Here is a 16,052-nt window from a genome sequence, read left to right as displayed (position 1 = left end):
GGTCTCATCTGACCACAACACTTTCACCCAGTTCTCCTCTGAATCATTCAGATGTTCATTGGCAAACTTCAGACGGGCATGTATACGTGCTTTCTTGAGCAGGTGGACCTTTCTGGCGCTGCAGGATTTCAGTCCTTCACGGCGTAGTGTGTTACCAATTGTTTTCTTAGCGACTATGGTCCCAGCTGCCTTGAGATCATTGACAAGATCCTCCCGTGTAGTTCTGGGCTGATTCCTCACCGTTCTCATGATCATTGCAACTCCACGAGGTGAGATCTTGCATGGAGCCCCAGGCCGAGGGAGATTGACAGTTCTTTTGTGTTTCTTCCATTTGCGAATAATCGCACCAACTGTTGTCACCTTCTCACCAAGCTGCTTGGCGATGGTCTTGTAGCCCATTCCAGCCTTGTGTAGGTCTACAATCTTGTCCCTGACATCCTTGGAGAGCTCTTTGGTCTTGGCCATGGTGGAGAGTTTGGAATCTGATTGATTGATTGCTTCTGTGGACAGGTGTCTTTTATACAGGTAACAAGATGAGATTAGGAGCACTCCCTTTAAGAGTGTGCTCCTAATCTCAGCTCGTTACCTGCATAAAAGACACCTGGGAGCCAGAAATCTTTCTGATTGAGAGGGGGTCAAATACTTATTTCCCTCATTAAAATGCAAATCAATTTATAACATTTGACATATGTTTTTCTGGATTCTTTTGTTGTTATTCTGTCTCTCAATGTTCAAATAAACCTACCATTAAAATTATAGACTGATCATTTCTCTGTCAGTGGGCAAACGTACAAAATCACTTTTTTCCCCCTCACTGTATATCCACAGTAAAACAAGTCCTATATCGACATAACCTGAAAGGCCGCTCAGCAAGGAAGAAGCCACTGCTCCAAAGCCGCCATAAAAAAGCCAGACTACGGTTTGCCACTGCACATGGGGGACAAAGATCGTACTTTTTGGAGAAATGTCCTCTTGTCTGATGGAACAAAAATAGAACTGTTTGGCCATAATGACCATTGTTATGTTTGGAGGAAAAAGGGGGTTACTTGCAAGCCTAAGAACACCATCCCAACCGTGAAGCACGGGGGTGGCAGCATCATGCTGTGGGGGTGCTGGATGGCAGGAAGCTTGGCCCCACTGATGTACTGGGCCATACACACTACCCTCTGTAGTGCCTTGCAGTCGAAGGCCGAGCAGTTGCCATACCAGGCAGTGATGCAACCAGTCAGGATGCTCTTGATGGTGCAGCTGTAGAACTTTCTGAGGATCTGAGGACCCATGCCAAATCTTTTCAGTCTCCTGAGGGGGAATAGCATTTGTTGTGCCCTCTTCATAACTATTTTGGTGTGTTTGGACCATGTTAGTTTGTTGTTGATGTGGATACCAAGGAACTTGAAGCTCTCAACCTGCTCTACTACAGCCCCGTCGATGAGAATGTAGCCCACAATCATCTCCTTTGTCTTGATCACGTTGAGGGAGAGGTTGTTATCCTGGCACCACATGGCCAGGTCTCTGACCTCCTCCCTATAGGCTGTCTCATTGTTGTCGATGATCAGGCCTACCACTGTTGTGTCGTCGGCAAACTTAATGATGGTGTTGGATTCGTGCCTGGTCATGCAGTCATGGGTGAACGGGGAGTACAGGAGGGGCGTGAGCACGCACCCCTGAGGGGCCCTCGTGTTGAGGATCAGCGTGGCAGATGTATTGTTACCTACCCTTACCACCTGGGGGCGGCCCATCAGGAAGTCCAGGATCCAGTTGCAGAGGGAGGTGTTTAGTCCCAGGGTCCTTAGCCAAGTGATGAGCTTTGAGGGCACTATGGTGTTGGACGCTGAGCTGTAGTCAATGATTATCATTCTCACGTAGTGTTCCTTTTGTCCCGGTGGGAAAGGGCAGTGTGGAGTGCAATAGAGATTGCATCATCTTTGGATCTGTTGGGGCGGTATGCAAATTGTAGTGGGTCTAGGGTTTCTGGGATAATGGTGTTGATGTGAGCCATGACCAGCCTTTCAAAGCACTTCATGGCTATAGATGTGAGTGCTACGGGTCTGTAGTCATTTAGGCAGGTTACCTTAGTGTCCTTGGGCACAGGGACAATGGTGGTCTCCTTGAAACATGTTGGTATTACAGACTCAGTCAGGGACATGTTGAAAATGTCAATGAAGACACTTGCCAGTTGGTCAACGCATGCTCGTAGTACACGTCCTGGTAATCCGTCTGGCCCTGCGGCCTTGTGAATGTTGACCTGATTAAAGGTCTTACTCACATCGGCTACGGAGAGCGTGATCACACAGTCGTCCGGAACAGCTGATGCTCTCATGCATGCTTAAGTGTTGCTTGCCTTGAAGCAAGCATAGAAGTGATTTAACTCGTCTGGTAGGCTCGTGTCACTGGTCAGGTCGCGGCTGTGCTTCCCTTTGTAGTCTGTAATAGTTTGCAAGCACTGCCACATCCGACGAGCGTCAGAGCCGGTGTAGTACGATTCAATCTTAGTCCTGTATTGACGCTTTGCCTGTTTGATGGTTTGTCAGAGGCCATAGTGGGATTTCTTATAAGGGTCAGGGTTAGAGTCCCGCTCCTTAAAAGCGGCAGCTCTACCCTTTAGCTCCGTGCAGATGTTGCCTGTAATCCATGGCTTCTGGTTGGTGTATGTACGTACGGTCACTGTGGGGATGACGTCATCGACACTTATTGACGAAGCCAGTGACTGATGTGGTCTACTCCTCAATGCCATTGGAAGAATCCCGGAACATATTCCATTCTGTGCTAGCAAAACAGTCCTGTAGCTTAGCATCTGCGTCATCTGACCACTTCTTTATTGACTGAGTCACTGGTGCTTCCTGCTTTAGTTTTTGCTTGTAAGCAGGAATCAGGAGGATAGAATTATGGTCAGATTTGCCAAATGGAGGGCGTGGGAGAGCTTTGTACGCGTCTCTGTGTGTGGAGTAAAGGTGGCCTAGAGTTTTTTTCCCCCCCTTTTGGTTGCGCATTTAACATGCTGGTAGAAATGAGGTAAAACGGATGTAAGTTTCTCTGCATTAAAGTCCCCGGCCACTAGGAGCGCAGCCTCTGGATGAGCGTTTTCCTGTTTGCGTATGGCCTTATACAGCTCATTGAGTGCGGTCTTAGTACCAGCATCAGTTTTTGGTGGTAAATAGACAGCTATGAAAAATATAGGTAAATAGTGTGGTCTACAGCTTATCATGAGATACTCTCTCTCAGCCGAGCAAAACCTTAATATTTGATTTTGTGCACCAATATTAACGCTGTCCAATGCACCCCTTATCTCTCACCACTGAGTGCTTAGCCAAAGCATGGCCCACCCATCCCAGGGGAGTAGACGAATCAGATTACTTGGCCTGCATCAGGAGCAAATCAGTGCAGGTGAGAGGATCCAGTCGATAAGGTTTTGTTTCTAGGGAGACACTAGGCAAACAGTGTGAACTCAGCTAACGTTATACCGCAGCATAACAATAATTAGCTTCCTGCCACTGCACTTCATGGGCCAGAACAAAGCACAGTCTAAAATATAACAAACACAGAATAAAATACAACAAACACAGAATAAAATACAACATACAGTGGGGGAAAAAAGTATTTAGTCAGCCACCAATTGTGCAAGTTCTCCCACTTAAAAAGATGAGAGAGGCCTGTCATTTTCATCATAGGTACACGTCAACTATGACAGACAAATTGAGAAAAAAAATCCAGAAAATCACATTGTAGGATTTTTAATGAATTTATTTGCAAATTATGGTGGAAAATAAGTATTTGGTCACCTACAAACAAGCAAGATTTCTGGCTCTCACAGACCTGTAACTTCTTCTTTAAGAGGCTCCTCTGTCCTCCACTCGTTACCTGTATTAATGGCACCTGTTTGAACTTGTTATCAGTATAAAAGTCACCTGTCCACAACCTCAAACAGTCACACTCCAAACTCCACTATGGCCAAGACCAAAGAGCTGTCAAAGGACACCAGAAACAAAATTGTAGACCTGCACCAGGCTGGGAAGACTGAATCTGCAATAGGTAGGCAGCTTGGTTTGAAGAAATCAACTGTGGGAGCAATTATTAGGAAATGGAAGACATACAAGACCACTGATAATCTCCCTCGATCTGGAGCTCCACGCAAGATCTCACCTCGTGGGGTCAAAATGATCACAAGAACGGTGAGCAAAAATCCCAGAACCACACGGGGGGACCTAGTGAATGATCTGCAGAGAGCTGGGACCAAAGTAACAAAGCCTACCATCAGTAACACACTACGCCGCCAGGGACTCAAATCCTGCAGTGCCAGACATACTGGCTTAAGGGGGACACATGTCCAGGCTCGTCTGAAGTTTGCTAGAGTGCATTTGGATGATCCAGAAGGGGATTGGGAGAATGTCATATGGTCAGATGAAACCAAAATAGAACTTTTTGGTAAAAACTCAACTCGTCGTGTTTGGAGGACAAAGAATGCTGAGTTGCATCCAAAGAACACCATACCTACTGTGAAGCATGGGGGTGGAAACATCATGCTTCGGGGCTGTTTTTCTGCAAAGGGACCAGGACGACTGATCCGTGTAAAGGAAAGAATGAATGGGGCCATGTATCGTGAGATTTTGAGTGAAAACCTCCTTCCATCAGCAAGGGCATTGAAGATGAAACGTGGCTGGGTCTTTCAGCATGACAATGATCCCAAACACACTGCCCGGGCAACGAAGGAGTGGCTTCGTAAGAAGCATTTCAAGGTCCTGGAGTGGCCTAGCCAGTCTCCAGATCTCAACCCCATAGAAAATCTTTGGAGGGAGTTGAAAGTCAGTGTTGCCCAGCGACAGCCCCAAAACATCACTGCTCTAGAGGAGATCTGCATGGAGGAATGGGCCAAAATACCAGCAACAGTGTGAAAACCTTGTGAAGACTTACAGAAAACGTTTGACCTGTGTCATTGCCAACAAAGGGTATATAACAAAGTATTGAGAAACTTTTGTTATTGACCAAATACTTATTTTCCACCATAATTTGCAAATAAATTCATTAAAAATCCTACAATGTGATTTTCTGGAGATTTTTTTTTCATTTTGTCTGTCATAGTTGACGTGTACCTATGATGAAAATTACAGGCCTCTCTCATCTTTTTAAGTGGGAGAACTTGCACAATTGGTGGCTGACTAAATACTTTGTTTCCCCACTGTATGTATAATATATCTAATATATGTATCTCTACAGGTCAAAATGTGTGTTTCATTTGGAACAAAAGGATGAGCTTCTCATAGAGCAAACAGGAAGTTACTAAATCTGTTTAGGAGACCAGCCTTGTTCAACAATAGATACAAGCTGCCCTATAGCCCTCTCCTACAGTATAGAGTGCAGCCAGTCTGGGCCCTATATGTGGCTCATGTAGGTGCAACACTATAAATAACAATAAATATGTTGCCTGTCAGTTTGCGCCACCCTAAATACACACAAAGAATCCCAATGTCACTATGGACACACATACGTACACTTTTTATATTTTGTATTGAACAATAACACAAAATACACACATGTACACACAAACTAATGTGCACACACTAGTCAGTGTTCACAAGTTGCCACAGCTGTCAAGTCATTTATCTCTGATAAGTAAATAAGACACATATGTAGTTGTTCCATCATGCAGGTGAATACTCAAAAGACCATTGTCTTGAAAAATCCCCTTCTGTTGAACATGCACTGACTTACATGACAGAAGACTGACTGGCTACATGAGTGTCAATGTCTCTCTCTGTCTGTCTCTCTTTCTCTCTGTCTCCATGTCTCTCGGTCATATATATATATATATACACAGTTGAAGTCGGAAGTTTACATACACTTAGGTTGGAGTCATTAAAACTCGTTTTTCAACCACTCCACAAATTTCTTGTTAACAAACTATAGTTTTTGCAAGTCGGTTAGGACATCTACTTTGTGCATGACACAAGTAATTTTTCCAACAATTGTTTACAGACAGATTATTTCACTTATAATTCACTGTATCACAATTCCAGTGGGTCAGAAGTTTACATACACTAAGTTGACTGTGCCTTTAAACAGCTTGGAAAATTCCAGAAAATGATGTCATGGCTTTAGAAGCTTCTGATAGGCTAATTGACATCATTTGAGTCAATTGGAGGTGTACCTGTGGATGTATTTCAAGGCCTACCTTCAAACTCAGTGCCTCTTTGCTTGACATCATGGGAAAATCAAAAGAAATCAGCCAAGACCTCCGAAAAAGAATTGTCGACCTCCACAAGTCTGGATCATCCTTGGGAGCAATTTCCAAACGCCTGAAGGTACCACGTTCATCTGTACAAACAATAGTACACAAGTATAAACACCATGGGACCATGCAGCGATGAACGTACTTTGGTGCGAAAAGTGCAAATCAATCCCAGAACAACAGCAAAGGACCTTGTGAAGATGCTGGAGGAAACAGGTACAAAATATCTATATCCACAGTAAAACGAGTCCTATATCGACATAACCTGAAAGGCCGCTCAGCAAGGAAGAAGCCACTGCTCCAAAACCAACATAAAAAAGCCAGACTACGGTTTGCAACTGCACATGGGGACAAAGATCATACTTTTTGGAGAAATGTCCTCTGGTCTGATGGAAAAAAATAGAACTGTTTGGCCATAATGACCATTGTTATGTTTAGAGGAAAAAGGGGGTGGCTTGCAAGCCGAAGAACACCATCCCAACCGTGAAGCACGGGGTGGCAGCATCATGCTGTGGTGGTGCTTTTCTGCAGCAGGGACCGGTGCACTTCACAAAATAGATGGCATCATGAGGAAGGAAAAGTATGTGGATATATTGAAGCAACATCTCAAGACATCAGTCAGGAAGTTAAAGCTTGGTCGCAAATGGGTCTTCCAAATGGACAATGACCCCAAGCATACTTCCAAAGTTGTGACAAAATGGCTTAAGGACAACAAAGTCAAGGTATTGGAGTGGCCATCACAAAGCCCTGACCTCAATCCTATAGAAAATGTGTGGGCAGAACTGAAAAAGCGTGTGCGAGCAAGGAGGCCTACAAACCTGACTCAGTTACACCAGCTCTGTCAGGAGGAATGGGCCAAAATTAACCCAACTTATTGTGCGAAGCTTGTGGAAGGCTACCCAAAACGTTTGACCCAAGTTAAACAATTTAAAGGCAATGCTACCAAATACTAATTGAGTGTATTTAAACTTCGGACCCACTGGGAATGTGATGAAAGAAATAAAAGCTGAAATAAATCAATCATTCTCTCTACTATTATTCTGACATTTCACATTCTTAAAATAAAGTGGTGATACTAACTGACATAAGACAGGATTAAATGTCAGGAATTGAGAAACTGAGCTTAAATGTATTTGGCTAAGGTGTATGTAAACTTCCGACTTCAACTGTGTATGTATGTACAGTGAGGGAAAAAAGTATTTGATCCCCTGCTGATTTTGTACGTTTGCCCACTGACAAAGAAATGATCAGTCTATAATTTTAATGATAGGTTTATTTGAACAGTGAGAGACAGAATAACAACAAAAAAATCCAGAAAAACGCATGTCAAAAATGTTATAAATTGATTTGCATTTTAATGAGGGAAATAAGTATTTGACCCATCTGCAAAACTTAACAATTCGACCATGAAAACCTGATTCACGCAGTCTCCTCTGAACAGTTGATATTGAGATGTGTCTATTACTTGAACTCTGTGAAGCATTTATTTGGGCTGCGTTTCTGAGGCTGGTAACTCTAATGAATTTATCCTCTGCAGCAGAGGTAACTCTGGGTCTTTCTTTTCTGTGGCGGTCCTCATGAGAGCCAGTTTCATCATAGCGCTTGATGGTTTTTGCAACTGCACTTGAAGAAACTTTCACATTTCTTGACATTTTCCGGATCGACTGACCTTCATGTCTTAAAGTAATGATGGACTGTCGTTTTTTCTTTGCTTATTTCAGCTGTTCTTGCCATAATATGGACTTGGTTTTTTACCAAATAGGGCTATCTTCTGTATACCACCCCTACCTTGTTACAACACAACTGATTGGCTCAAACGCATTAAGAAGGAAATAAATTCCACAAATTAACAAGGCACACCTGTTAATTGAAATGCATTCCAGGTGACTACCTCATGAAGCTGGTTGAGAGAATGCCAAGAGTGTGCAAAGCTGTCATCAAGGCGAAGGGTGGCTACTTTAAAGAATCTCAAATATAACATATACAGTGGGGAAAAAAAGTATTTAGTCAGCCACCAATTGTGCAAGTTCTCCCACTTAGAAAGATGAGAGAGGCCTGTAATTTTCATCATAGGTACACGTCAACTATGACAGACAAAATGAGAATTTGTTTTCCAGAAAATCACATTGTAGGATTTTTAATGCATTTATTTGCAAATTATGGTGGAAAATAAGTATTTGGTCAATAACAAAAGTTTCTCAATACTTTGTTGTATACCCTTTGTTGGCAATGACACAGGTCAAACGTTTTCTGTAAGTCTTCACAAGGTTTTCACACGCTGTTGCTGGTATTTTGGCCCATTCCTCCATGCAGATCTCCTCTAGAGCAGTGATGTTTTGGAGCTGTCACTGGGCAACACAGACTTTCAACTCCCTCCAAAGATTTTCTATGGGTTGAGATCTGGAGACTGGCTAGGCCACTCCAGGACCTTGAAATGCTTCTTACAAAGCCACTCCTTCGTTTTCCGGGCGGTGTGTTTGGGATCATTGTCATGCTGAAAGACCCAGCCACGTTTCATCTTCAATGCCCTTGCTGATGGAAGGAGGTTTTCACTCAAAATCTCACGATACATGGCCCCATTCATTCTTTCCTTTACACGGATCAGTCGTCCTGGTCCCTTTGCAGAAAAACAGACCCAAAGCATGATGTTTCCACCCCCATGCTTCACAGTAGGTATGGTGTTCTTTGGATGCAACTTTGTCCTCCAAACACGACAAGTTGAGTTTTTACCAAAAAGTTATATTTTGGTTTCATCTGACCATATGACATTCTCCCAATCCTCTTCTGGATCATTCAAATGCACTCTAGCAAACTTCAGACGGGCCTGGACATGTACTGGCTTAAGCAGGGGGAGATGTCTGCCACTGCAGGATTTGAGTCCCTGGCGGCGTAGTGTGTTACTGATGGTAGGCTTTGTTACTTTGGTCCCAGCTCTCTGCAGGTCATTCACTAGGTCCCCCTGTGTGGTTCTGGGATTTTTGCTCACCGTTCTTGTGATCATTTTGACCCCACGGGGTGAGATCTTGCGTGGAGCCCCAGATCGAGGGAGATTATCAGTGGTCTTGTATGTCTTCCATTTCCTAATAATTGCTCCCACAGTTGATTTCTTCAAACCAAGCTGCTTACCTATTGCAGATTCAGTCTTCCCAGCCTGGTGCAGGTCTACAATTTTGTTTCTGGTGTCCTTTGACAGCTCTTTGGTCTTGGCCATAGTGGAGTTTGGAGTGTGACTGTTTGAGGTTGTGGACAAGTGTCTTTTATACTGATAACAAGTTCAAACAGGTGCCATTAATACAGGTAACGAGTGGAGGACAGAGGAGCCTCTTAAAGAAGAAGTTACAGGTCTGTGAGAGCCAGAAATCTTGCTTGTTTGTAGGTGACCAAATACTTATTTTCCACCATAATTTGCAAATAAATTCATTAAAAATCCTACAATGTGATTTTCTGGATTTTTTTCCTCAATTTGTCTGTCATAGTTGACGTGTACCTATGATGAAAATTACAGGCCTCTCTCATCTTTTTAAGTGGGAGAACTTGCACAGTTGGTGGCTGACTAAATACTTTTTTCCCCCACTGTATGTATGTATGTATGTATGTATGTATGTATGTATGTATGTATGTATGTATGTATGTATGTATGTATGTATGTATGTATGTATGTATGTATGTATATGTATGTGTATATATATATATATATATATATATATATCTGTCTGGCTCTCTATATGTCTGTCTGTCTCTATGTCTGTCCGTCTCTCTCGCTCTCTATGTCTGTCTGTCTCTCTCGCTCTCTGTCTGTCTGTCTATGTCTGTTTTAATTGAATTTAGGGTTAGTAGTGTGGTTATGTTATGTTTCAAATCTGATTGTATGACTTTGTGGCTGTGCCAGCTAGTGACCACTCTGCAGAGCTGCCTCCAGGGCAAGATTAATTTCAATAAATGCCAACCTGCATCACCTCAACACTTTACAGGGTGTGTGATTACTCAGGACATTGCCTGTCCATTCCTGTTAAACTAAAATATATATCTGGTACCAGCAAATAGGGCTGTCCTTTTTCCATGATCACCTATCAGTGGCAATGAAGGAAAGGAAACAAATGAAGGATGCGAAAGGAAGCGAGGAAAGGAAGTTATCTTAGAGTATTGGGAAAGAGCCAGGGTTAGCCTCAACCATAATTGATGGAAATAGACAGGAGAACAAACGCACAAGCGAATAGGTAAATGGCATGTTGTTCAACACCCTTGTAAACAGCACATTCTCAGGTAAGCCCAAAGGCTTGGAAACTCTCCCAGAGGTGCTTTTATATAACCAGAGCATGAGAGCGCCACTGAGCGTGTCATGATTGGATCAGCAGTCACGCTCAAGCCAAACTGACAGTGGAGCGAGAAATCTATCTTTCTGATGTACACAGAAACACATAGTACTGTACATATTCAAAGGGAAATACAAAAACAAAACACACACACACACACACCTCTGGGTATCACAGACATGCTGGAATACAGATCCCTCCCCTCTTTACAGCTCTGGTCAATACAATATACACATTCCACATATTAGAGCTCTGGTCAATACAATAGACACATTCCACACATTAGAGCTCTGGTCAATACAATAGACACATTCCACACAGAGCTCTGGTCAATACAATAGACACATTCCACACATTAGAGCTCTGGTCAATATCCACACATTGCCACAAAACGGGCCTTTACTTACCAGGATCTATAATAGGCCTTTTAATTTTTGGTGTGAATATGTTCCTATATTCATTGTGTAACATCACTTTAGATCCATGTATACAATACTGTGTCGATATATTATGATGAGTCTCTAACATTGAATATAACAGATGTAAATATATACAGCAGCATATATTGTGAAATGTATGTTCTGTACAGCTTAAAGTTATATAGTTACATACTGAATGTGTAATTAGGAAATGTATTGGGTAATATTAAATATAAGACAGCACACAGTGCTCAGCTAATTTTATTACAGAGTGTCAAATGTCACTCCCTGACACTCACTGGTCCTTACTATATCTCACTTAACAAGTGTGTTTGACAGAACAGCAGGAAGTGAACTGGGGAAGCAGATTAATGCAACACCATTGTCCAGTTGTCACAGAGATAGATAAATAACTAATCTTTGCATCTGTGCCAGCATGGGCAGTGCCATTGAGTCAATCTCCATTTTAAAGTAGTACATTTTCTTCTTCACGATTGGCTGATCCCTCCTGATGACCCGGTTAGACATGACTCCAACCGGATCATCAGGAGGGATCAGCCATTGAAGTTGAAGTCCCACCCAGTTGACTACATTAAAATAGTCAAAGCCCTCAATGGTGCTGCCCTTGCTAAAATTGCATTTTGGCCACTAGAGACCTCTATCATTCTCTATGAGGTCATCATTAAAGCTGCAATTCACATAGAAATGTAAGTTATAGATATGTAATTCTCTTTGAAAGCAAGTCTAAGAAGCGGTAGATCTGTTCTATGTGTGCTATTCTATGCTTCCCGGTTTAGTTTTTACTTATTTTGGTTTTGTACACCAGCTTCAAACAGTTGAAAATAATATATTTCTGGTTATGGAAAATATACTTCACAGCGGTTTAGATGGTACAATGATTCTCTACACTATAGTTGCTTGTTTTGTCACATAAAAACTGAAATTAGGCTAACGATTTAGAATTTTAGCAACCAGGAAATGGCGGAGCGATTTCTGCATAGTGCATCTTTAAAATGCAACATGGTTGGAATGTGTATCAAAGATACGTTTCCCCTGTGGCTGTTTCCTATGTGTGTGATGAAAGCAGCAGATTATTCTGAGCCGGAATGGCAGAGTGCACAGTCAGTATGTTGACAATGCAAGTCTGGGAAAGTACCCCAACTAGCCCAAAGCAGAACCAAGAATCCCCCCCAAAACACAAGAAACAGAGAGATATAAGACTGCAGCCCACTCAGTCACAAGGGCAACTTTATAACACAAAACTGATACTTGTGTTATCATACAAATACTACCAGAACACATGCACAAACATAAACATCCACACACAACTCATAACTCAACTGTAATTCTTTTTTTTTTTTAAACATGTGAACTATTATCAAAAACATGCCTGAACATATTCTACTATCAGAATTACACACATGTACGAGGATTGGTTATGTTTCCACTTCCCACTGCAGAAATATGTATTCAATGTTCATGTATTTCTATTGGTTGGTTCAAGTCAGATGTCAATAAGGTGTTATGTCATTGGCTACGCTTGCAGATGGGGGGAGATAGCGAACATCAATTATTCCCAGTCTGATATTGACATGCAAGCGGCAGGTCACGTCCTGAAATAGTGCATTTAATTTACAATGTGTACAAGTTCAATATTTACATTTCCTGATTATATATATCAGTACCAGTCAAAGGTTTGGACACACCTACTCATTCAAGGGTTTTTCGTTATTTTTACTATTTTTTACATTGTAGAATGATAGTACAAAACTATGAAATAACACATATGGAATCATGTAGTAACCAAAAAAGTTTTAAACAAATCAAAATATATATTTGAGATTCTTCAAATAGCCACCCTTTGACTCGATGACAGCTTTGCACACGATTGGTATTCTCTCAACCAGCTTCACCTGGAATGCTTTTCCAACAGTCATGAAGGAGTTCCCACATATGCTTAGCACTTTTTGGCTTCTTTTCCTCCACTCTGCCGTCCGACTCATCCCAAACCATCTCAATTGGGTTGTGGTCGGGGGATTGTGGCGGCCAGGTCATCTGATGCAGCACTCCATCACGCTCCTTCTTGGTAAAATAGCCCTTACACAGCCTGGAGGTGTGTTGGGTCATTGTCCTGTTGAAAAACAAATGATAGTCCCACTAAGCCCAAACCAGATGGGATGGTGTATCGCTGCAGAAAGCTGTGGTAGCCATGCTGGTTAAGTGTGCCTTGAATTCAAAATAAATCACAGACAGTGTCAACAGCAAAGCACCCCCACACCATAACACCTCCTCCTCCATGCTTTACGGTGGAAAATACACATGCGAAGATCATCCGTTCACCCACACCGTGTCTCACAAAGACACAGCGGTTGGAACCAAAAATCTCAAATTTGGACTCCAGACCAAAGGAAAAATTCTTTGCCCAAACAGGTCTCTTGTTTTTATTGTTGTCCTTTAGTAGTGGCTTCTTTGCAGCATTTCGACAACGAAGGCCTGATTCACACAGTCCCCACAGTTGATGTTGAGATGTGTCTGTGACGAACTCCGTGAAGCATTTATTTGGGCTGCAATTTCTGAGGCTGGTAACTCTAATGAACTTATCCTCTGCAGCAGAGGTAACTCTGGGTCTTCCATTCCTGTGGTAGTCCTCATGCGAGCCAGTTTCATCATAGCGCTTGATCGTTTTTGCGACTGCACTTGAAGAAACTTTCAAAGTTTCCGGATTGACTGACCTTCATGTCTTAAAGTAATGATGGACTGTCGTTTCTCTTTGCTTATTTGAGCTGTTCTTGCCATAATATGGACTTGGTCTTTTACCAAATATCTTCTGTATACTCCCCCTACCTTGTCACAACACAACTGATTGGCTCAAACGCATTAAGAAGGAAACAAATTCCACAAATTAACTTTTAAGAAGGCACACCTGTTAATTGAAATGCCAAGCGTGTGTAAAGCTGTCATCAAGGCAAAAAGGGTGGCTATTTGAAGAATCTCAAATATAAAATATATTTTGATTTGTTTAAAACTTTTTTGGTTACTACATGATTCCATATGTGTTATTTCATAGTTTTGATGTCTTCACTATTATTCTACGATGTAAAAAATTGTAAAAATTAAGAAAAATCCATGAATGAGTAGGTGTGTCCAAACTTTTGACTGGTAGTGTGTGTGTATGTGTATATATATATATATATATATATATATATATATATATATATATATGTGTATGTGTGTGTGTACAGTACCTGTTAGATATTGGGGGCTTCCTGGGATGTGCTTTTGTATGTTATTGATGTAAGAGCAAGTTAGCTAGCATGCTCTAATTGTAATGGTCGCATTTGCTCCCTGCTAATTCACAGTTATTCCCATGCTAAAAGACGAATCTACAGCCATCAACATACTGTTGTCCGGTGTCTATCTAATGTGCTTCCTTGTGTCTATCGTCAGGTACTTACAGTGCATACGCCTATTCGATGTTGCACCATGACAAATTAACAAACATTAAGGAATATAACATTAGCAGCTCATACTGACCCTTTAGTCATAAGGTAAGCACATAATGTATGACCAGGTAATAATGTATGACCAGGTAATAATGTATGACCAGATAATAATGTATGATCAGGTAATAATAATAATAGGGAGGTTTTTTTTTATTGATTTGTTTAGCCTTTATTGAAGCAGTTAAATCATTTAGAACACATCCTCTTTTACTATAACAACCTGATAGTTTTAGAAATATATTTGTTTGGTTGATTGTATCATATTCTAACCAACACACACACAACTTAGCAAATGAATAAACTGCAGAGACCGACACATTGACAAAACTGGAAGCAACACACTTTGCTGGGCCATGTGAAGAGCACAGACCTCGTCTTTGCCTTGGTGCAATATCCTCTATCCATGACAACGGTACAGACTGTACTATTCTTCTGTTCCCAGACTATTCTTCTAGTCCCCTGTAGCTCAGTTGGTAGAGCATGGCGCTTGCAATGCCAGGGTTGTGGGTTCGTTTCCCATGGGGGGCCAGAATGAAAATGTATGCAATCACTAACTGTAAGTTGCTCTGGATAAGAGCGTCTGCTAAATGACTCAAATGTAAAAATAAATGTTGACAGACTTCAACTACCATGACTTTCAATGCTTCAGACACAGACACACTGACACAACTGGAAGCAACACACTTTTGCTGGTGCCATGTGAAGAGCACAGCAAAGCTTTTGTCTTTGTCTCGGTTTAATATAACGCAGACTGTCCTGTATTTCTGTTCCCAGACGTTGACAGAGCAGCTCTCACATTCCAACACCACTTCTCTACCCTCCTCCTCCTCCTCCTCCATGCTCGAGCAGGGGTGTATTCATTACGTCTTGCAACGGAAACCGTTTACCGTTTAAGAACCAAATGGAAGCAAACGGAACGAAACTTGGAGGGAGCTACCTTGAATTTGCCCAATAGAAACTCATTTTAGTTGCAGAACATTTTCAGTTTGGAGTAAACAGTTTGTTGCAAAACGTTTTGCTACAGACTAAACATTTTGCAACAGAATCGGCATAATGAATACACCCCAGAGAATGACGTCTGACTTGGATTAATGCCAGCAAAACTTTTCCTTCTGACTTGCCTTCCCATATAAGCCCGCTACTAAACATACAAAACAATACACACACACTCCTCTCTAACCTGTGAGCAGAGTTGCATTATGAAAGCTCACCTGTTGTTCCACGGCCACATCCTGTAAGGTCTGACTGTCCCGAGGAGCTCGGACCCAGCTGAGTAACTGGCCCATGTTCACTGTCTGTCTGTGTGACTGTATGCGTCTGACTCTGTACCTACTCTGTAAGCTGCAGCATGGTCCCCAGCCTTGAACAGGGAAGGGGAGGGACAGGGAGCATGGGGCAGGAGTAAAGGGAAGGGGAGGGAACAGGGAGAAAGGGGGAGGGGTAAAGGGAAGGCACACAGAGCAGTCGGTCAGACCTGGGTTCAAATATTATTTGTAATCATTTCAAATTGTTTTTGTCCTTTTTTTTTGTTGTTGCTTGCATGGCTTAAATAACCAATTTAAAAAGTCAGACTGCAAACCCCGCCCATCTGGCA

General features: G+C 42.1%; 1 protein-coding gene across 2 annotated transcripts in view; it reads right to left on the bottom strand.

The window, feature by feature from the left end:
* LOC311133807 (uncharacterized protein) overlaps nt 1-15,819 on the bottom strand; it is a 92,481-nt gene extending 76,662 nt beyond the window's left edge. Inside the window, exon 1 of one of the 2 annotated variants that reach the window (XM_084167385.1) lies at nt 15,670-15,819. In XM_084167385.1, the coding sequence (XP_084023511.1) occupies nt 15,670-15,744 (75 nt within the window). In that variant the 5' untranslated portion in view covers nt 15,745-15,819. The remainder of the gene's footprint in view (nt 1-15,669) is intronic. The other variant, XM_084167383.1, reaches the window with a different exon arrangement.
* Nucleotides 15,820-16,052: the final 233 nt, after the last annotated feature.

Source organism: Coregonus lavaretus, assembly GCF_964263955.1.
Source record: "Coregonus lavaretus genome assembly, chromosome: 8".
Lineage (NCBI taxonomy): Eukaryota > Metazoa > Chordata > Actinopteri > Salmoniformes > Salmonidae > Coregonus > Coregonus lavaretus.
This window is presented reverse-complemented; position numbering and strand designations above follow the sequence as displayed.